Source organism: Juglans microcarpa x Juglans regia, chromosome 8D, assembly GCF_004785595.1.
Source record: "Juglans microcarpa x Juglans regia isolate MS1-56 chromosome 8D, Jm3101_v1.0, whole genome shotgun sequence".
NCBI lineage: Eukaryota > Viridiplantae > Streptophyta > Magnoliopsida > Fagales > Juglandaceae > Juglans > Juglans microcarpa x Juglans regia.
Genome location: NC_054608.1, coordinates 36,169,248 through 36,193,190, shown reverse-complemented (window position 1 = coordinate 36,193,190; position 23,943 = coordinate 36,169,248). Strand labels below are relative to the sequence as shown.

Here is a 23,943-nt window from a genome sequence, read left to right as displayed (position 1 = left end):
CTAGTGTCTACAAATCATATGAGTATGTCGTATGAATGCCATCTTTTTGGTCGCTTGACATCTGGGGAATGTGATATCTTTGGCAGAAAGCAGATGAGTCAATGGCTCAAAGGTCTCGTTCTGTTGATACATGGAATGATCGTGTTCATGGATCCTATGAACCCCATCACTCAGTTCCCTCTATAATTAATCAGGAAAATAGGGTAAAGAGCATGGCAAACGCTTTTGGAACTGGTCCACCCGGCCCCCTAGCTCTCCGTCCAGATTTGAAGCCAAACAGCGATCCTGCTCTGCAAAATCAAGCAGAAAGCCACTCTGAGAGCAACAAGATCAATGGGACATTGAAGGTGTTTCCTGGTGGCACGCCACTTGCAGATAACATTGGTTTCTCGCAAGTCTCATCACCATCTACAACATCCTTTTCTCCTGGCAGGTATTTCACATCAAATATCGATGATTATTGTCTCTTTGTGCGACTGATTATTAGCAATAAATTACTCAATTTTTTGTTTTTATCATTTTGGAAAACATTGTGTGTTTGGTCTTAGGTATCAAATGGAAGGAGAGTATGATCCACGGTTCAATTTATCTGGACAGGGACTGATGCCAATTACTGAAGTAAATAATTCTAGTAGCCCTTGGAAGCAGGTATAATCATGTGTATGCTTTGTTTGTGTGTGAGATATTTCAAGAAAAAACTCATGACTTCTTGAAAAAAATTTGCCTTCAATCCAAACATTTTTTGACCTTCAAAACAATTATCATCTCTCAAAAATAATTTTCATTTAATCATTTGCATTGGATTCCTTGTAAAAAAACAGAAACTATAAAAAAATAAAAATAAAAATAAAATCCCTCACAGAAATTTTCTCCCCAAATGTATTTTCAATGGACCATGCCATTTTTTCAGATGGCCTCTCCTGCCTTGTGGCCACCTCTTCCTCTATTGACTCAAATGCTATTCCTCTAAGCTTGGGCCTCCAAGCAAACTACCCAGAAGACTAATGCTCATAATGCTTCACACTATGATTCCAAATTTGAGTTTGATCATAGGAGACTAAACCATAAACAAAAAGCATCTGAATTGAATTGTTTCTCTTATTCAAATTAGCAACTTGATGGAAAAGTTTTGTATGCATGCCGTTCTCTCTTACCCGTAGAGTGTTCAATTTCTATCTCCAAGACAACTCCTCCATTGAAGTGATCCTTTCTATATCAATGATTGCTTGTTGCTTGGTTTTTCCTTTGCGTCTTTTCTTCTTATAATGCTCTTTCATTTTTAATACCATCCAGACCCTGTCATTTCTCTAAGAAAGGCTTCTTATATGTTTCCACAAAAACTTACTCGTGCCCTTTGGTCATTCTTGAAAGCCTTTAGTTTGCGGGTCAATATAAAGCTTAGATTTCCTTTGAAATGGTTTGATGACTATCACTATCAACAAAACCTTATGGTTTAAACACATATTCTCGATTTTGAAATACCTTCTATCCCCTCGAATTCACCCACATCCAAGAATAATTTGAAAATGACTTGAGCAAAGTGTGGGTAGCCTCTTTTGACACAAATCTAACAAAACGCGCTTCCAAATATGAGGATGCAAGAAATCTCTCAATTCTAGACCAAGGAGTGTCTCGGTTATTAGGCCACATGAAGCAGCCTCCACAAGTGAATATCCATAAAATACTTCACAGAAATAAAGTTTGAGAATTCCCCATGGCAAACCAAGGATGAGCTTCACCTGATCTTTCACTATGAAACTGTCTGATCTTGAAATCCACACCAATGCACTATGGTAGTTTCCACTAACTACAAAGACCAGCCATCTTCTCCTACAAGGTACTTTCTATTACTTTTAGAGTTGGCCCAGAAAAGCTTGAGATCAACCATTTTCTATATTTCTATGAACAAGACACGTATATTCCCCCACACAATGCCCATTTTTCCACCACCTTGTTATCCTACATTAGCAAAGCTCCAATGGACGCCCTTGGAAGGTTAAATAAATCCATCCCACATGATGGCATGCGTACAAGCTTCAAACAATTTTTCTAGATACAAATTTCAGCTTTGTTTCTTGCAAACAAACATTATCTACATTTCTTTTCATTGATGAAGTAGATTTTTAACTATTCTTGAACCCTCTTTCCCCCACATAATGTTGAATTTTTTCTTCACTTTTTGTGGTATCCAATTTGATTTGAATAGCTATAAATCACATTATCATTTCAAGGGCAAAAGTTCAAGGGGACAGGAACCTCCCTTGAAGCCGAATTTCCAAATATTAATTGAATTCCCTTGCACAAAGGGCAAACAAGTTTTCAAGGATTTGCAAAACAGATTCCTCATAGACCTCTTGTACAGCATGAAGACACGACCCAATATCAGTTTACCTGAGACATCCTCAACACCTAGTGAGATACATTTCCCTTTTTAGTCACTAATCTCCATTTCAAGACTTAAGGCTCACCTGAAACACATGCTAGCCTCTATATAGCTTCTTCCTTAACTCCATAGACCTCCAAGCTCTGAACATTATTGACTGATAAGAGTAGGTGGTGTATGGGATCTCACATTGCTTGGGAATGAGAAATACTTGCTTTTTATAATGGTTCCAATGGGGTTTCAATTGTATCATTGGCTAGTATTTTTGGAATATAGACTCAAATGTGTCTTGAGCCTCCCTTGAGGCATTACAAATGGTACCAAAATCTATCCCAACTAGAAATATGGAACTTTAGCCGTGCCATCTACGATGGACTGGCTCGACAAGGATGTTAGGAATTAAGGGGGAAAATTGTATTACCACATATTGACTAATAAGTGATAAGAGTAAGTAATGTATGAGATCCCACATTAATTGGGAATGAGAAGTTCTAGCTCTTTATAATGGTTCCAATGGGGCTCCAATTGTATCATTGACTTGTTTTTTTTTTTTTAGTATAGACTCAGATGTGGCTTGGGCCTCCATTGGGGTGTTACAACGTCATCAAAAACCAAAAACCCACACCGTAGAGTGACCTGAGTCGTATGTTACCATTGTCCACTAAAGCTTACTCGAAAAATCTGAAACTTCTGAACAAAGGCTTTGTTGACAACCATTGAGCCTTGTGTTATTGGAAACCAAGAGCATATATTATCAATACCCCTCAAAATCAACCTATTCTAAGCTGGAATCCTAGGTTTGAGAAGGTGGATGACAATGCAAAGCCCAAGAAAATAAAGTATTATAAAAGAATCTCTTCAGCTCATCCAAAGGATGCTCCCTGTCTTCAAAGCACCTCTTATTTCTCTCCATCCACAAACACCACATAATACAATGAGGGATCATTCTCCACACAACAACAATGTGAACATTTCCCCTAATACATGTCTAGAACTTAAAAAATATTCATAACTCTTCTAGGCATAACCCATTCCACACCGTTTGGTTAAGGATCTCATTTTACAAACACCGAGCCATCTCACAACGTAACAATAGATGATCCACGTATTCCCCATCTTTCTTACACTAGAAGCACCAATCCATAATAATGAGACCACGTTTCCTCAAATTGTCAGAGGTGAGAATTCTCCCAAAGGGATGCAGTCCATATAAAGAAAGCAATCTTAGGAGCTGCCTTACAATTCCGAATAGCCTTCCAACGAAAACAATTATCATTAGAGAATCTTGATAAGTCCTTATAAGAGGATCGCACCGAGATCCTTTTATTCCCATAAGGAGTCCAAATCATTCTATCCTCCAACACATTGCCAAATGACATAGCATACAACGAGTCAAAAAAATCTGCAAACATTCCCATTTCCCAATCATGAGCCGCTCTCAAGAAAGTAACATTCCAGTGAAAAAGGTCATTGCATTAGTGAGCTCTTTTACAATTGTTGACCAACCCCTTCTGCTTCCAACTAGAAATAATGACACCTCCATTCTATCCCCCTCAATATTTTGTGTGGAGCACATCGTAACCATGAATGTTGGAATATTTTTGAGCAATTGATGCAAGCAACGGTAGCTAGCTTGCATGTTGCCACCTTAGTTAAGAGTCACTGTAGAACACCTAAATTATGCAAATTGGTGGGAACAAACTGTTTGAGGAAGAGAAGAAGCGAAAAGGAGTTATCTTCGTTAAGAGTCACTGTAGATAACCATTGGGGGGAGTGAGAAGATTATACTGCACTATATATATTACTATATTTTATAATACCTTCATGTGGAAGTAAATATTCTTTTCCTTTTTGCCCATGAAATATCTTGGTCTACTTGTAGGAGTTTTTTTTTTTAAGGGTTAAGCCTATTTGGGATGGCATGATGAAATCAATTGAATGGCTGGATGAGGATGTATTTGTCTAAAGGTAGTAGGATCACCTTCATCAAACCTATATAATATGCCTACATCTTTCTTGTCCCCATTTCTCCTTCCCACCAGTGTGGCCAATTGAATGGAGAAGTTATGGAGAAGTTACAATGGGACATTTACTCAGCCGCTTGAGCAAAGGATTCAAATTTCATCTGGTAAACTTGGCCAAGGTGTGCTCTTTGATTTGTTAAGAAGGCTGGGGAGTTCGAAACTTGCTCTGGTAAACTTGGCCAAGGTGTGCTCTTTGATTTGTTAAGAAGGCTGGGGAGTTCGAAACTTGCTTTTGTTCAATTGTGCTTTTAGAGCACTAGCTTTGGCATTACATACATGGGACGGAGGTCTTGTGGAAAGACGTAGTGGATTCTAAATATGGTTGTGCTTGGGGCCGGTAGTGTTTTATTGAGGTACATGGGCCACGAGTGGTGGGATGATGGAGAAATGTGGGTATTTTGGAGGTTATGAAGAACAATTTATGGCTCTTCTTGTAACATTTGAAGCTAGCCATTCGAAACAAGCCACAAAGTGGGATAGGGAACTTAAATGGCTAACTTGTTCCATTAATTATGATGTGAAGGAAGGGAGTGGCGGAAGGGATAGATCGAAAGGGAGGGGCAATCTATGTTTTTATGAAGCCTAAGATTTTATCATGGAATGTATGGGGGCTCAATGATCGCAATAAATGCCTTCGTATCAAATCATTATTGTGGACGTGGAAGGGTGATGTGGTGTGTTTTCTAGAAACAAAGTTGCGATTCATTGATAGAAGAATTGTGTGAAGTTTATGGGGGTGCTCTTATGTGGGTTGGACTTATTTGACCTCTTTGGGAGCCTCAAGTGGAGTGTTGCTAATGTGAGATAAAGAGTGGTTGAGGCGATTGAGGAGTGTATTGGAGATTTCTTGGTTGGGACTTTATTAAAAAATGAATCTGATGGATGGAAATGGGTATTTGCAGGCTCCTATGGTCCTAACGTGGAAAGGGATAGGAGAAGGTTGTGGGAGCAGTTGGCGGGCCTATACTCCTTATGGGATGTGTCATGGTGTATAGGGGGTGATTTTAACACTACTCGCTTTCCTAGCGAATGATCAGTGCATTATCGAAATTCTGTGGTCATGGACAAATTCTCTGAGTTCATCTTTGATCTGGACCTCATTGATCTCTCCCTGGTAGGAGGCGAGTACACTTGGTCAAATGGGCCGGTTTGTTCAAGATTAGATAATTCCTCGTCTCTCCTTCGTGGGAAGCTCACTATCCGGAAGTAAGTTAGAAATGGTTAGCTCGAGTCAGTTCAGATCATTTTCCTATCATTTTAGGTTGTGGGGGTATTCACTAGGGTTGCCGGTATTTGAAGTTTGAAAACATGTGGCTAACAGCGGATGGGTTTGTAGAGATGGTGCGTGCCTGGTGGTCATCATATCAGTTTATTGGTACTCTAAGTTACATTCTTGCAGGCAAGTTGAAGGCACTGAAACAAGACTTGAAGAAGTGGAATTTGGAAGTTTTTGGTCACATTGACAATCAGAAGTCTACACTGTTGGAGGAACTGCAAGAGCTAGAGGACAAAGAATTATTGGGAGATACCTCGGAGGAGGTGTTATTGAGGAAGGGCATGGTTATGGCAAACTTGGAGAGGGTTTTATTGTCAGATGAGACTTCATGGCGTTAAAAATTCAAGGCCCTTTGGTTGAAAGAAGGTGATAGGTGTATGAAGTTCTTTTACAAAATGACTAATTCACATCGGCATAACAATGCTATTGAGTTGCTTCAATCAGGCTCTCAGATGCCATCTTCTCCTCCCAAGCTAGAAAACCATATTGTACATTATTATGAGACCCTTCTCACAGAATCGGCTTTTTGGAGGCCAAAGCTTGATGGCTTGCCCTTTGAGGCAATTGACTCGTGGAGTGAGTATTTTGGAGAGACCTTTTGTTGAAGAAGAGATTTACAAGGTCATCTCTGATATGGCTAAGGATAAAGCGTCGGGTCTAGATGGTTTTTCAATGGGTTTCTTTCAAACTTGTTGGGACATTGTGAAAGGTGATGTTATGCAGGTTTTTAGTGAATTTCACTATTTTCAAAAGTTTGAAAAATCACTTAATGCGACCTTATTGCTCTCATTCCTAAGAAACACGGAGCTTTGATTATTGAGGACCTTCGTCCAATAAGCTGGGTTAGTAGCGCATATAAGATTATTTTAAAGGTTTTTGCTAACCAGCTTAGTCCGTCGTTGGAACATATTATTTCCAAGTCTCAGAACGCATTTATTCGTGGGAGACAAATTCTTGATTTGGTACTCATTGCAAATGAGTGCTTGGACCACAAACTACGGGAGGGAGGTTTAGGTGTTCTTTGCAAGCTTGACATGGAGAAGGGATATGATCATGTGAACTGTGAACTCCTCTTATACCTGCTTGAGAGGTGTGTTTTGGGGATAGGTGGATTTTATGGATGCGTCATTGTATTTCAACAACCCGGTTCTCAGTTCTAGTTAACGGCACACCTGCTGGTTTTTTTTATAGTTTGCAAGGTTAGTGGCAGGGAGATCCTCTATCTCCTCTTCTATTTGTTATAGTTATGGAGGCTTTAAGTAGGATGGTGCAGGCTGCTGTTGGGGTAGGTTTCTTATCTAGTTTTTAGGTGGGCAATGGCTCTAATGGCCCTATTATCATCTCACACCTTCTTTTTGTAGATGATACTTTAGTCTTTTGTGAAGCGAATAATACCTAGAACCAAACTCTACGAGCACTGTTACTTTGCTTTGAAGCAGTGTCAGGGCTTAAGGTTAACCTTGGCAAGTCTGAGATGGTTCCTGTTGGTGCGGTCTCTAATATGCTTAGTTTAGCAAACCTTCTGGATTGTAAGGTGTCCTCTTTCCCAATGAAATATCTGGGCCTTCCGCTGGGAGCAACTTTCAAGAATAGAGTTATATGAGATGGGGTGGTGGAGAAGATAGAGAAAATGTTGGCTGGTTGGAAACGGTTGTATTTATCAAAAGGGGGCCGCCTCACTTTTATCAAGAGTACTCTCACTAACCTCCCCACATATTTTTTTTTATCTTTGTTTCCTATGCCTGGAGGGGTGGTGAACAGGATGAAGAAACTCTTTAGGGTGTTCTTATGGGGAGGCATTGGGGAGGAGAAGAAATTCCATCTGGTTAGATGGAAGACAATATGTGACTCAGTTGTGAATGGAGGGTTGGGAGTGTGTAACTTGAGAACTTTTAATAAAGCTCTATTGGGAAAATGGTTTTGAGATATCACTTGGAGGGGGGATCATTGTGGAAGGAAATTATTGATGCTAGATATGGTGTCGCTTGGGGTGGTTGGTGCTCCAACGAAGTGAGAGGGGGTATGGTGTGAGTTTATGGAAGTTTATAAGGAAGGGGTGGCCATGCTTTGCAAATCAAATTCGCTTTGTAGTTGGTGATGGCAATCGAATCAGTTTTTGGTGGGACGTGTGGTGTGGACATCACGCATTGGAAAAGGCTTTTTCGGCTCTATATTGTATTGCAGTTAATAGGAAGGCTTCAGTGGCGAATGTGCGGTTATTTTCTCATGGCTCGCATCAATGGAATATTCTTTTTAATAGGGATTTCCATGACTGGGATTCATTAGAGCGACACAGGATTGGGAACTGGGGGATATTATTGATTTTTACAGCGCGCTGCATGCACTAAATATACATGCTGATGGAGAGGATCGCTGGCTTTAGTCACCCTCAGGGAATAAGAGATTCTCAATGCGTTCTTTTTTTAAGGTTTTATCACCACAACCCTCCAACGCATTCCCCGGAAGTGCATTTGAAGGACTAAAGCTCATTCAAAAGTGGCTTTTTTTGTTTGGCTAGCATCACACGAGAGTATTTTGACTATAGATAAGCTCAGAAGGCGTGGCCTCTTCCTAACAGACTAGTGCTTTATGTGCAAACACGATAGTGAGTCAGTAGATCATCTACTCCTTCATTGCGAAGTAGTTAAGGTTCTATGGGATGACATCTTCACAAGGCTAGGTATGGCATGAGTAATGCCTAGAAGTGTGATAGAGCTTCTGGCAAGTTGGAGAGGACTTCGGGGTAAGGGACAGATCGCGGTTATTTGGAAAATGGTGCCTCTTTGTCTAATGTGGTGCACTTGGAACAAAAGAAATAGTCGCTGTTTTGAGGAGAAGAAGCATGCACCGGAAGGGGTTAGGGACTTTTTCTATCATACTTTATTACTTTGGGCCTCTTCTATTGTACTGAATGACACTTCTTTCAATGACCTTTGCGCTACTTTTCGTAGCCCTTAACTTGTACTTAGGCACTTATGTATACCCTCTGTGTACTTGGGCCTTGCCCTTTTCTTGATTTAATACATTTCTTTTTACTTACTTTTTACATATAAAAAAAAAAAAAAATTCTATTGTTTCAGACTTTTTCAGCCTACTATATTCCACAAGGACTTCTATGGCACAACGAAATGGATTGAAGTGGAGGTCTAATAATCACAAGATATGTACAGTTAAGGCATATTATAACATCTTGACAACACGATCATACTCCGTTCCCCAGGAAGAATATTTGGAGGTCTCGTGTGCCTTTTTAAGTAGCCTTTTTTGTTTGGAATGTTGCTATTGGGAAGATCATGACCACGGACAACTTGAGGAAGAGAATGTGTAGTGATGGATTGGTGTTATATGTGTAAAAAGAATGGAGAATCTGTGGATTATCTCTTACTACACTGTGAGGTAGCAAGGGTGTTGTAGGATGAGATCTTTCAAAGAGTTGATGTTTCTTGGGTTATGCCTATGAGGGTGGTGGATTTGTTGGGTTGTGGAGAAAGATGCAAGTCTGTCATCAAGTGGCAGCAGTGTGGAAGATGATTCCATTGTGCATCATGTGGTGTATTTGGACGGAAAGGAATGCGTGCTGCTTTGAAGATAAGGAGTGCACAATGGCCGAGTTGAAGAATTTTTTTCTTCACACTTTAATGTGTTGGTTTTCCGCTATTGTATTGCATGAGGACAATGTTCATGATTTCTTGTCTTTAATTTATCACTTTTAAAATGTATGTAGGTGTTCTTCTGTATACTTCCTATGTACATAGGCTATGCCTATTTCAGTCATATATATAATATTTATCTCTTATAAAAAAAAAAAAGAAAAGAAAAAGAATGTGGGTATTTTCTAGTCATACTGAACTTGAGGTGGGTGATGTCTCTAGCCATAAGGACTAGATTTTGGAATAACTTATGGTGTGGTGATTATTCCCTCAAGGAAGTTTTCCCAGAGGATTACAGTATTGCATATGTGGAGGCTTCAATGGAATGTGAATTTTTCTGGAGCAGCTCATGACTAAGAAGCTTATTTATTCAGGGCGCTCTTCAATCTCCTGTACTCTTCTGGATTATGTTTTGGAGGTGTTGATAAGATTCTTTGGGCCCCTTTCAAGAGAGGGAATTCCCTATCCAATCTTACTAAAAGATCTTTATACCTCAGAAATGTAACTCTTCTTGGAGGAGTATTTGAAGGACTAAGGCACCTATGAGAGCAACTTTTTTGGTTTCAAAACTCCTTGGGGAGAATCCACACCATGTATAACCTGAGGAAATGTCGTATCAATGTGACATATTAATGTTGTATGTGCAAAGGAGCAGAAGATCTGTAGACCACCTTTTACTCCCATCGTGAGATTGCCACTGCTTCGTGGAATGACTTTTTGGTCGAGTGGAATTCGCTTGGGTCATGCCCAAAAGGATATTTGAACTCTTTGTCAACTGGAGAGGGTTATTTGGCAGCCCACAGATTGCTGCAGTGTGGAAATTGGTCACTATCTGTCTGGTGTGGTGAGTTCAAAACCACACTAGACAGTTTAATGGATTGTGAGGAAACAATGGAAGAGTTAAAACCTTCTTTTCAATGGTCTGTTCATTTGGGCATCTTCTCGAGATTTATTTGGGCTGAGTTCTAATGATATTCTTCTCTCTTTTTCTATTTCTAGTTAGGTCTTCCTTACTTCCTATGTACTTGGGCTACACTTTCTATATTTTATTAATAAAATCTTCAATTACTTATGAGGATCAATAATCTAGTTAGGTCTTCCTTACTTCCTATGTACTTGGGCTACACTTTCCATATTTTATTAATAAAATCTTCAATTAATTATGAGGATCAATAAACTCTTCTCACTTATAAAAAAAAATCTTCAATTACTTATGAAAAAACGACCTTACAACTTTTCCAAACTTCCATAAAAACATATCTAAACAACTTTCTCAATCCACATTTTTTCTATGTGCCCCAACACTTTGACAAAACCCCAAAACACTACTATGAAAATGTTTCTCAAAGATCTTAGAAATTTTCACAAATATCTTCAATCCAATTAAGCCCATAGTTTGAAAGATGTGAGGTTTCTAAAGGTAAATATTTAATGGACCAAATACTTTTACTTGTATAGGATCTTGTTTTCAAGATTCGTGAACATGAAGAAGAGATTATGCAATTACGGAAGCACCTTGCAGATTATTCTATGAAGGTAAAAATGGCAAGTGTGATCTTATCACATTGGCTAGATGAATATATCTTTTTTATTCTTTCGCTATATTTCCCCCCTAGATAAGATGGGCATTGCTATTGTTTTCACTTGGATTTTGGTTGAAGTGGCTGATGTGCTATTTATTATAGGAAGCGCAAATACACAATGAAAAATATGTTTTGGAAAAGCGCATTGCTTATATGCGTCTGGTAGGCCTTATTTTGTTTACTTTCCTTGTTACAATCCTTTCTTCTTACTTCTGTTTGGGGCCTAATGTAGAGATTCTTTTTGCTCCTCTTGTTATTAGGCATTTGATCAGCAGCAACAAGACCTTGTTGATGCTGCATCAAAAGCTCTCTCATACAGACAAGACATAATTGAGGAAAACATACGTCTAACATATGCATTGCAGGTATTTGTTTTGTTTTGTTTTTATTTTTTCTCTTCATACTGGTGTATTTTGATTCTTTACACGTATTATCAGTATATATTGAAAACATAGCTTCGGTTAGTTGTATTAAGGCTTCGTTTGGAAAGTAAACCCATCTCAACTCATCTCAACTCATCATTACAATTTTTTCAAATCCCAATAGAAAATATAATAAACAATTCAACTTTTTCAAATCCCAAAATAATAATAATAATAATAAATAATATTTTAACAATATTTTATCATCTCAACTCAACTCAACTCAGTTTAACATCCAAACGCACTCTAAGTATGCCATTATTCTTAACTACTGCAGAGTGTAGATAACTTTTTTTTTTTTATAAGTAGAGTGTAGATAACTTCTCTTAAATGGTTATGCAATTTTGATGGCACAATCGGTGTTATGAAACATATTTAAGTTGGTGGCCTACATCCTTTTTGGCTTTCGTAATTTGAACTTGTCAGTATTATGGTTCTTCCTGATTTAATGGTTCTCGTTTAATATCTGTCAGGACGCACAGCAAGAAAGATCAACATTTGTTTCGTCTTTGCTGCCTCTTCTAGCAGAGTACTCTCTGCAGCCCCCAGTTCCTGATGCCCAGTCCATTGTTAGCAACGTCAAGGTCAGGAACAAATAATTTTCCTATTTGAAGTCCATGCCCAAGTAGTTTTGCTTCTGTGGTTGTAATTGCCATCTTATTGTGTAGCTGTTTATAATACCTATTGACAGCCATATTTGTTTTAAATGTCCTTGAATTCATTTGAGATGTGGGTAGGCTCTTCTATTTGTAATGTAGAAAGGATCTGTATATATACTTGCACAGCAATGTTAATTCAGTGGGGATATAAAGTAGCTAGAAGGCATGGAAACAAGGGTCTCATTTCAAATATATTGCCTCTTTAGAGGTTATTACCTCATCGATAGCTCAACATATGTATTCTTCACCTACATATGTGTTCAGAGCCCAAGAGTAGCATTCAAGAGGCATTGTATACGCATCACCAATGCATTGCAGGATTCATAATAATTGGAGTTTTTGCTCATGGAGGTGTATTCTTTTAGTTAGAAATTACAATCTAGAACAAAAGGAGGATGATGTACTGGCTAGAATGCTAGACCATAAGGAAGCTATCATATCTCATTTATTTATTTTTGATCAGTAATTAAAATTTTATTGATCATAAGAGGTAAGAGCCCAGGTAATATAGGACATATACAAGAGCATAGATATTGTTGTTGTCCTATTCAAATAATCATCGAAGTCGACCATAAATATAAATTTCTAATGTTTGTAAGCTCCTCACTATATATAGCTTGCAAATAAAAGATTGCCACTCGATAATCTACTCCAAGTTGATGGAAATTCTTTCTCTTTCCTTGCGTGAGAGTTATAGGTAGCATGTACTTCTCTAGTAGGCCCAAAGGGAAAAAAATGTACTCATGACTTATACTTGCAATGACTTCTAGGCTAAGATATGTCTTAGGTGACCAGGTAGAGTGCATATGAATTAATAATTCAATATAGATTACACTTTGTCTTGCAAACTAAATAGCCCAAGATCATTCTATCGTGGAAGAAGACAATGACACGACATTGAACCAATAGGTGGACTGTTTGAGGTAGGTATTGGTTCTTAGGGCTTTTATACTGGCTAAGTGCGAGGGGATTGTCTATTACCAGAGGGAGCCCATACCTCTAAATTGTCTGTTACCAGGTCAGCCTAGTGCGTTTGATTGGGTTTTACATACTGTGAAGGAAATCCAACAGTGTGTGGGGATTGAATGTGAGGGTTTTGAGGAACAATTCATGGCTTTGCTCGCTGCCATTGAAGTTGGTCATGTGCAGCCCAAGAAATTAGGATCCAAAAACAGAGGAAGCTAAAGTGACTAACATGCTCTATTAACTATGAGGGTACCTCAAGCAGAGAAAGACCCAAAAGGAGTGGGCCATCACCTTCTCTATGAAGCCAAAGATTGTATCTTGGAATGTTGGAGGGCTTAATGAGGTTAATAATCGCCTTCGGATAAAGAATTTGCTTCGTGAATGGAAGGCGGATATAGTGTGCTTGTAGGAAACTAAGCTGGAAGTCATTACTAGAAGTATAGTTAAAATCTTATGGAGCTATCCATATGTGGATTGGGCTTATATTGCATCTATGAGGGCTTCAGGAGGAGTTTTAGTTATGCGGGATAGAATGGTGGTGGAGAAAATGGAGGAGTACCTCAGGGAGTACATAGTGGCATGCTCCTTTAAGAGTGTAGAAGACAATTTTATGTTGGCCTTCATTGGTATCTATGGGCTGAACATGGACAGCGATAGAAGACTTCTTTGGGATGAGTTAGCTGGAGTACATAGTTGGTGGGACCTACCATGGTGTGTAGTGGTGACTTTAATGTTATTCGCTTCCCAAGCGAACAGTCAGGAGAAAGTAGGTTACAACCAGCAATGATGGAATTCTCGGAGTGTATTTTCGATTTGGGGTTGGTCAATATTCCTCTCATGGGTAGATCATACATGTGGTCTAACAACCAAATGTGGTCTAGATTGTACAGATTCTTAGTCTCCTTAGAATGGGAAACTCACTATCCAGAATTATGTCAAAAGAGGCTTCCTCGCCTCTGTTCCGATCATTTTCCTGTATTGCTAGATTGTGGTGGCATTCAAGGAGGGAGGAAGTAATTTAAATTTGAAAACATGTGGCTAAAAATTTAAGGTTTATAAGGAGGGTGCTGGGTTACTCTTCAATCTAGTGGCTTGGGAGGGTTTTAGAGGAGTGCCTAAGCAAAGGGAAGATGGAGGTTTATTCGGCAACATGAAATGGATTCAGCAGTATTATTGCTCAACGCTGTGTTAATAGGAGAGGGAGATATTTTGAAATTTCAGAGTATAATCAGGGGGGAGGAGGAATGTTATATATATTCCTGAGGGAGAAAATGGATGGGGATGGAGGAAAATGAAGGACATGCTGTTAGAGCAAGGGAAGGATGGCTCGAAAGTGGGTGGTTTGACTGGTGGAGGTTATTGGAGTCACGGCACAGGGGCACTGAGACACCGTGCTCGATCGTATAAGGAGGCCTTGGCTGTGAAAGTAAACCTGCGTGATGGTGGTGAGAGAGCTGCTGGTAGAGGGCAAGGGCCAGGCAGCAGGGAAGAAATGTCAAATCCAAAAGGTGTGTCGAGCCACTCCCTTGGCAGAGTCCCTGTAGCGTGTCAGGAGTCATGGGAAGTCAGAAGGAGGTTGTTGGAAATGCAGGGGCAGTTGCGTTCTCTGCAGAGGGACGTGGCTGGAATAGTGGCATTTTTTGGTTCATTAAAGGCAAAGGAAGATACGGGGGTTTTAAAAGGGAAATCTAAAGATATGGGTCATGGGCCTGGCAATACCCAGAATGAGGCCCAGCAGAAATTATTAAAGGGGAAGGGATGGGCTGTGTGGAGAAAGAAGGGTGGGGCTGGCCTTCTAGGCCCAAGTCGCAGAACCCAAATGGGGCTGGGCCGTCTCAGCCCAGGCCCCAAACCCAAAGCAGCAAAATGAGGCCCAGCCCGTTACGTCTGGCGTGAGCCCTAGCCAGATGTTCACACCCGAGCTGCACAGCCTCGGGTTTGGGCCGGACAGCCAAGCGACGGCGGTGGGTTAGCCGCCGGTAGCACAGACGGCGCCGACGGTGGTAGAGGAGGCCGCCGATGACCTGGCCGGCGATGGGTCTAGCCAGATGTTCCCACCCGAGCTGCACAGCCTCGGGTTTGTGCTGGATAGCCAACCGACGGCAATGGGTCAGCCATCTGTAGCACAGACGGCGCTGACGGTGACAGAGGAGGCCGTCGATGATCTGGCCGGCGATGGGTCAGCTTGTTTCTGTGCGCAACAGGCTATGGTGGGCTACGAGGCTCGGTTTTCTCTGCCTAAGGAGGGTAAGAAATTGCCGAAGAAAGGAGGTGGGGTGTTCTTGACTCCGATGGACCTGTCTGTGAAACACTTTGAGGAAGCTGAGGTGGCTGTGGAGGAGGAGGATTTGGATGACTTGATGCACTCAGTGGAGGATGAACCTTTCATCCCTGAGGCTTGCAGATTGGAGGAGCTTTCGGTGGGGGGTGGTTTTCAGGAAATGGGGAATCCTATCCCATTGAATTACTATTTTCCAGATCAAGCCTCAGATTGGGTTATACATAAAGCAAGGGAAATTCAACATGTGGTGGGGATTGTTTGTGATGGGTATGAGGAGCAATTCATAGCTTTGTTAACTGCTATGGAAGTTGGACATCGCCAAAATAAGAAGGGGGAATCGAAGAAAAGCCGGGAATTGAAAAGATTGATGTGGTCGATGAACTCAGAGGGTAGCTTTAGTAGGAATAGGGCAAAAGGGAAGGGGCTGACTATTTCCCAATGAAGCCCAAGATTGTATCTTGGAATGTCTGGGGTCTCAACGAGGTAGAGAAACGTATTCGGATTCGGCATTTAATTCGTGAGTGGAAAGCGGACATTGTGTGCCTACAGGAAATGAAGCTGAAAATGATCAGTAGGAAGATGGTGCGGAGTTTATGGAGCAACATGTATGTAGATTGGGTATACTTGGCCTCTTCAGGGGCATCGGGAGGAATTGTGGTGATGTGGGATAAGCGTGTGGTGGAGAAAGTGGAGGAATACATAGGGAGATATTTGGTAGCATGCTCATTTAAATGTGTATCAGATGGTTTTGTGTGGGCATTTGCAGGTGTGTATGGGCCTAATCAAGATGTTGACAGAAGATTGTTGTGGGACGAGCTTGTAGGGGTGCATAGCTGGTGGGAGCTCCCTTGGTGTATTGGGGGGACTTCAATGTGGTTCGTTTCCAAAGTGAATGTTCTGGAAGTAGAAGATTGAGGCCAATAAGTTTGGAGTTCTCTGAGTGTATTTTTGACTTGAATTTGATTGACCTTCCACTTGCAGGGGGTGTAGCCACATGGTCGAATAATCAGTCCTGGTCCCGTTTGGATCGTTTCTTAGTTTCATCTGAGCTGGAAAGCCATTTTCCTGATGTCTGGCAAACTCGTTTGGTATGCCTAACATCAGATTATTGGCCTATTTTGCTTGATTGTGGAGGTATTCACAGCAGTAGAAGGTATTTTAAGTTTGAGAACATGTGGTTGAAGTCTGAAGGTTTTGTGGAAAGAGTTAAACAATGGTGGAGCTCGTATCATTTCGAAGGGACTCCTAGTTTCATTTTTGCAAATAAACTGAAAGCTTTAAAAAGAGACTTAAAGGTGTGGAACCAACAGTCTTTTGGCAATATAGAGGATAACAAAAATACTAAGTGGGAGGAAATACAGGAGTTAGAAAGACTACAAGAAGGGAGACCACTTACTGAGGAGGAGCAAGCACAGAAAACTTTGCTGGTTGCAGATCTTGAGAGAATAATTCTACAAGAAGAGATGTCATGGCGCCATAAATCAAGAGCTCTTTGGCTAAAGGAAGGGGACCGGAGTACAAAGTTTTTCCATAAAATTGCAAACTCTCAGAGAAGAAATAATACCATTGAGATGCTGAAAATTGAGGGGGTCGAGTGTAGAGAAGAAGAGGTAATAAAAGATCATGTGGTTGGTTTCTTTGGAGAGCTCCTCACTGAACAGGTGGGGTGGAGGCCTACTCTGAATGGTTTGGTTTTTGACACTATTGAGTCGGGGGATGTTGCTAGGATGGAGAGGGCTTTCGAAGAGGAAGAGGTTTATGATGTAGTAAGGAAAATGGCAAAAGATAAGGCCCCCGGCCCTGATGGTTTCTCTATGGGTTTTTACCAAGAATGTTGGGAGGTGATAAAGGAGGATCTTATGAAGGTGTTTCAGGAGTTTTTCTCGGTAAGGAAATTTGAGAAAAGCCTCAATACCGCTTTCCTTGCTTTAATCCCTAAAAAGGTAGGGGCTTTTGAGATTTCTGATTCTCGGCCTATTAGCCTAGTGAATAGTACTTACAAGATCATTGCTAAAGTGCTTGCTAATCGTTTGAGTGGGGTCTTGGGGAAGATTGTTACTAAGCCTCAAATGCCTTTGTGAATGGTAGACAGATACTTGATGCGGCTCTAATTGCTAATGAATGTCTGGACAGTAGATTGAAGGCTGGCAGCTTAGGACTTAGGTGTAAGTTAGATATGGAAAAGGCGTATGATCATGTTAATTGGGATTTTCTGCTATGTTTACTGGGTAGGTGTGGATTTGGAGAAAGATGGAGGTCTTGGATCGGATGGTGTATATCCACGACAAGATTCTTTGTGTTAATCAACGGCAGCCCAGAGGGTTTCTCCCCGAGCTCTCATGGTTTGAGACAAGGGGATCCATTATCTCCATTACTTTTTGTTATTGTTATGGAGGCACTAAGCAAGATGATCTCGGCTTTAGTGACTAATGGTTTTATTTGTGGTTTTCAGATTGGATCGCCGAGTAGGGGTATCACTACCATTTCACATTTGCTGTTTGTAGATGATACGCTTATTATGTGCGAAACCGATCCAGATCAGTAGAGAGCTGTGAAGGCATTGCTGCTTTGTTTTGAAGCAGTGTCTGGTCTAAAAGTGAATTATGACAAATCTGAGTTGGTGCCTATTGGAGAAGTTCATAATTTGAGGGAGTTGGCTGGCATATTGGGTTGTAAGATAGCGTCTCTCCCTATGAGCTATTTGGGATTACCAGTGGGTATAGCCCCGAGGGCGCGCTCTATTTGGGATACTGTGATTGAAAAAGTAGAGAGGAGACTGGCAGGTTGGAAGAGAATGTATTTGTCAAAAGGGGGCCGGACTACGTTAATTAAAAGTACGCTTTCTAATCTACCCACTTACTTCTTATCCTTATTCCCTATACCGGCAAGTGTGGCAGGTCGTCTTGAGAAGCTACAAAGAGATTTTCTGTGGGGGGGCTTAGGTGAAGAGTTTAAATTCCATCTAGTTAAGTTGGAGATGGTGTGCCGTCCTATCTCCAATGGCGGTGTGGGTATCAGAAATGTGAGGGTGTTCAATCGGTCATTACTTGGCAAATGGTTGTGGCGATATATCAAGGAACCAGAAGCCTTATGGAAGACTGTGATTGAGAACAAATATGGTGGTTTAGGGGGGGGTTGGTGTACTAGAGAAGTTAGAGGGGCCTCTGGAATGGGGCTATGGAAACACATTAGAAGAGGATGGGTGGTTTTCTATCAACACACAAGACTGCAATTGGGTATAGGTTCCAAGATCAGATTTTGGAAGGATGTTTGGTGTACCACTAGTACTCTACAAGACTTGTTTCCCACACTGTTTTTGATTGCAAATGCTAAAGATGCCATGGTGGCGGAGGTAATGGAAATAGTAGGAAGGAACATCCACTGGAATATCAACTTCAATCGGGCTACACAAGATTGGGAGATGGGGAGTTTTGTAGATTTTTATAGTCTTTTGTATTCTTGTCGCCCAAATACCCAGCATGCAGATGATCTGTGGTGGAGACCAACAGGGAAAGGGGTGTTCACTGTTCGCTCTTTTTACAAGGTACTCACACAAGTTACTGAGATACAATTTCCCTGGAGAAAGCTTTGGCGTAATTAGGCTCCTCCCAAAGCTTCATTCTTTGTATGGACAGCGTCTTTGGGAAAGATTCTTACTACGGATAATTTGAGGAAAAGAAGCATAATCATAGTAGACTGGTATTGTATGTGTAAAAGAGGGGGTGAATCGGTGAATCATTTACTTTTACATTGTGAGATAGCCAGGACTATTTGGGATGAGGTGCTCAGCAGAATGGATTTAGCGTGGGTTATGCCGAAAACTGTGTTGGATGTTTTGGCTTGCTAGACCTCTATTCGAGGTGTGCGACAGATCAAAGCGGTTTGGAAGATGATTCCTATCTGTATTATGTGGTGCTTGTGGCAGGAGTGCAATGAGAGGATTTTTGAAGACAAAGAGAGATCTATGGCGGAGCTAAAAATGTTATTTTTTAGGACCCTTTGTACTTGGGCCATTGCTGTGGACTTTAATAGCATGGACTTTCATGAGTTTTTAGTTTCTATTGCTCCTACATAAGTAGGGCATATTCTGATTTTGTAATTGATAGTTGTTTGGATGAATATATACTTATTTTACTTATAAAAAAAAAAAAAAAATAGAAGGTTTTGTGGATAGGGTTTGGCAATGGTGGTCTTCTTACCAATTCTAGGGCCCTCCTAGCTTCATTTTGGTGGGAAAACTTGAAGTTTCAAAATATGAATTAAAACTTTGGAATGCTCAATCCTTCAGTGATATGGGCGACTGTAAGAAGTCCATGTTGAAGGAGCTATAAGAGGTAGAGAGGGTACAGGAGGATTGGGGTCTTTCTCTGGATGAATTCTCTTGGAAGACGGAGTTAATTTCAAAACTAGAGAGGGTGACCTTATTAGAGGAGATCTCTTGGCGGCAAAAATCACGCGCTTTTTGGTTGAAAGAAGGAGACCGAAGCACGTATTTTTTTCATAGAGTGGCCAATTCCCATAGGAGAACTAACACTATTGAGATGTTGAACATAGATGGTGCAGTTTGTATGGAGGTTCTTGTGATCAAAGAGCATATTGCTGAGTTTTTTGAACATTTGCTTACAGAACCAGTGGGGTGGAGGCGAAAGCTTGATGGATTAGTCTTATTGTCAATGAATGCCTAGATAGTAGATCAAAGACATGGGAGATGTGGATTTGGGGAGAGATGGTGCTCGTGGATCCGGTGTTGTATATCTACAGTGAAGTTCTTAGTTTTGGTGAATGACAGTCCAGTTGGCTTTTTTAACAGCTCTCGTGGTCTAAGACATGGGGATCCTTTGTCTCCACTCCTTTTTGTCATAGTCATGGAGGCACTTAGTAGAATGATTTCTGCCTTGGTTAACAGAGGTTTTGTGACTGGATTTTTGATTGGCGACACCGACAGGGGTACCCTTAACATCTCCCATTTGTTGTTTGTAGATGATACTCTGATTTTTTATGAGGTGGAACAAAACCAGATCCCGACCCTGAGGGAATTTTTACTCTATTTTGAAGCTATATCTGGTTTGAAAGTAAACTTAGCCAAGTCATAATTGGTTCCAATCGGTAATGTTCAAATATCCGGAGGTTGGCTAGCTCTCTTGGATGTAAGGTTTCCTCTCTTCCCGTGAATTACCTTGGTCTTCCTTTGGGGGTAGCCTGATGGAAGCCTCACTCACTCAAGTTTTGTGGTGTGTTGGTCAATTGAATCTAGGGTTACCTCAAGGCAACTCCAAGATCCAATTAGTATGATGGTCAAAATTAAGACTTACTCGGGCTAGCCCTCGATTCTTGAAAGATTGGAAGAGAAAATTCTCATTCATTCAAAATAGCTTAATCCTAAATTACAAGCCAAAAACCGAAATTAATAGTAGGGTTTTGACCATCCTTGCCCCAATTACTCTCTCTAACAACCTTAATCTCAAACATAAATGAAACTCCTAAATTTAAGGAAACAATCTTATCAAATGCCTAAAATAAAAGAAACAAACTAAAACGAATTAACAAATAGATAATCTCCCTAATTTGAAGGAGATATTCGGCCAATCCTCTAGCAACTGCCCAATCCCCTAAAATCAAGGAGTTTGCCTCCTTCCCTAATTCAAGGGATTTGCCAACCAACTCCCTAAAATCAAGGAATTGGTTAACTTAATCCTCCTTTAGTTGACCTTGTCTTAGGCGCCTAAGGACCCATCACCCAAGCCATGCATGCACCCCAATGCCACCCTCCTAGCGGCATTACGAATGTCCCTTCTTGCATCTCCATCAATCCTCTCCCCTTCAAGACCGACCTTGTCCTCAAGGTCCAAATCTAGGAATTGATCCTTGAGTACCTGAACACTCTTCCATGTAGCATCCTCGGTTGGAAGGCCCCTCCATTGAACCAAGGCTTCAGTTCTCACTTGGCCACCCTTCCTCACAAGCCTATACTCCATGATCCTCTCGGGTTGGATTGCCATTCTTCCCTCTTCATCCGCCATGGGCATCTCACTCACCACCTTGGTTGGATCTCCACCTTCCTCCTTAGCCATGAGACATGGAAAATAGGAGAATGTGGACCGGTAGATCTAGCTTGTAAGCTAGCTGTCCGCACCTCTCCAACACTTGATATGGGCCAAAATACTTAGCCCTCAACTTGCTCAATGTTGCCTTGGATAGTGCCTTGTGCTCTCTTGGTAGGTACTTGAGAAAGACCCACTCACCCGGTTCAAAGGACTCCATACTCTTCCCCTTGTCAAAGTGCTTCTTCATTTGGTCTTGAGCACATGCCAAATTCTTCTTGAGTTCTTTCAAGACTTCATCCCTTTCTCTAAGCTCCATATCCACCAACTCATTTGGTGAACTCCCCACTTCATAGGCTACAAGCACCGATGGTGGCCTCCCATAAAGTGCCTCAAATGGTGTCATCTTGATAGACCGGTGGGATGATGTGTTGTACCAAAATTCAACCCATGCCAAATGCTCCTCCCACTTCTTCGGGTATTGGTGCATAAAGCACCTAAGGTATTGCTCAAGAGTCAGGTTGGTCACCTCCGTTTGGCCATCGGTTTGGAGATGATAGGTTGAACTTTGGGCCAACTCCGTCCCATGCATCTTGAAGTACTCTCTCCAAAAATTGCTCATGAATACACGGTCTCTATTGGTCACTATGCTTCTCGGCATCCCATGAAGCTTCATCACTCGATCCACATAAAGTTTAGCAATAGTCTTGGCCATGCATGGATGCACCATTGCAATGAAATGTGCATACTTGGTCAAGCGGTCCACCACCAAAAGCACGTCATCACAACCATTTGAGAGTGACAACCTCTCCACAAAATCCATGGTAACATCCTCCCAAGTGTGAGTAGGGATCGGTAAGGGTTGCATCAACTCCTTAGGCTTGTAACTTTCACTCTTCACTCTTTGACAAGTGTCACACCTCCTCACATACTCCCTCACCTTTCCTTTCATGCCATCCCAATTAAACAAATTAGCCACCCTTACCCAAGTACGGTACACCCCCGAATGTCCCCCTTTCTTGGTATCATGAAAGTGGCTCAAAATCTTCCTTCTAAGCTCCCCCACACTCGGCACCACTACTCTCCCCTTATATTTTAAAAGCCCATCACTTATCTCATAATTTTCTACTCCCTTAGCATCCACATCTAGCTTCTCCATCACCTCCTTACACTTTTTATCATTTTTTACTCCTTCTGTAATCTCATCCCAAACTCCCCATGAAGGACCCGAGAGGGCCTCCAATACCTCACCATCTTCCCTCCTAGATAGGGCATCGGCCACCCGATTCCCCCTACCCAGTCTATACACCAATTGAAATTCAAAACGAAGTAGTTTAGATACCCGCCTTTGTTGATCCGGAGTTGTAATTTTTTGCTCCAAAAGATGCTTCAAAGGTTGTTGATCAGTGACTATCAAGAACTTCATTCCCGACAAATAAGGCCTCCACACCCTCATGGCTCATTGATGGCAAGCATCTCCTATGCATACACACTCCACCCTTTCTTTTGAACACCAAGGGCCTTACTAATGAAGGCCAGTGGCCTCCCTCCTTGTGTCAAAACAGCCCCTACCCCCACATTATTTGCATTCATGTGTAGCTCAAATGCCTTCTCAAAATTAGGCATAGTAAGGATGGGTGTAGTTGTCATGGCTTTCTTCAAAGCTTCAAATGCCTTCTCCCCCTCTTAACTCTACACAAAATTATTCTTCTTGAGTATGTAGTGGTCTTGCAATGGAAGCATAATCTTTGACAAACTTCCTATAGTAACCTGTGAGCCCTAGAAAGCCTTTCAACTCGGTGATAGTCTTCTGTTTAGCCACCATAGCTTCAACCTTTCTTGCATCTACCTTGATCCCCTCATGTGAGATCAAATGCCCCAAGTACTCAATCTCCCTTTGGCCGAATGCACACTTAGACAACTTAGTATAGAAAGAGTTGTCAAGTAGCACCCCCAAAACAACACCCCCAAAACAACCTCCAAGTGCCCCAAATGATCTTCCCATGTCTTTGAATACACGAGAATATCATCAAAAAATACCAACACATACCTCCTCAAATATAACTTAAAGATTTGGTTCATGCATACTTGAAAAGTTGAAGGAGCATTGCATAGACCAAACGGCATCACCAAATATTCAAAGTGGCCATTGAGAGTTCGGAAAGCCGTCTTGTGAATGTTCCCTTCATGCACCCTTATTGGATGGTATTTGGCCCTTAGATCGAGTTTGGAGAAGAACATAGAACCTCCAAGCTCATCTAACATGTCATCAATGGTTGGAATTGGAAATCTATCCTTGATAGTAGCCTCATTCAAGGCTCGGTAGTCGGTGCAAAATCTCCATGTGCCATCCTTCTTCTTCACCAAGAGAATCGGACTTGAGAACAGATTAGTGCTTGGCCGGATGAGCCCATTAGCCAACATCTCATTGACTTGCTTTTCAATCTCGGTCTTTTGGTAGTAAGCATACTGGTAGGGGGCCACATTAACCGGCTTGGCTTCCTCCTTCAAAGGAATGTGATGATCAAATTCCCTTGAGGGTGGAAGTGTCTTCGAGTCCTCCATCACTCTAGAAAACCTCCCCAACAACTCCCTCAAGTCACTAGGCATCTCGGCCCCTAACTCTCTCTCCAAGGCCCCATCTTCCACTTCATGCCC

The 23,943-nt window shown here is 41.3% G+C and overlaps 1 protein-coding gene across 3 annotated transcripts in view; it reads left to right on the top strand.

Moving 5' to 3' along the window:
- LOC121243287 overlaps nt 1-23,943 on the top strand; it is a 55,861-nt gene that overhangs the window by 487 nt on the left and 31,431 nt on the right. For all 3 annotated transcript variants that reach the window (XM_041141385.1, XM_041141384.1, XM_041141386.1), the window contains exons 2-7: nt 87-433; nt 549-648; nt 10,792-10,869; nt 11,019-11,078; nt 11,177-11,281; nt 11,812-11,922. In XM_041141385.1, the coding sequence (XP_040997319.1) occupies nt 87-433; nt 549-648; nt 10,792-10,869; nt 11,019-11,078; nt 11,177-11,281; nt 11,812-11,922 (801 nt within the window). The remainder of the gene's footprint in view (nt 1-86; nt 434-548; nt 649-10,791; nt 10,870-11,018; nt 11,079-11,176; nt 11,282-11,811; nt 11,923-23,943) is intronic.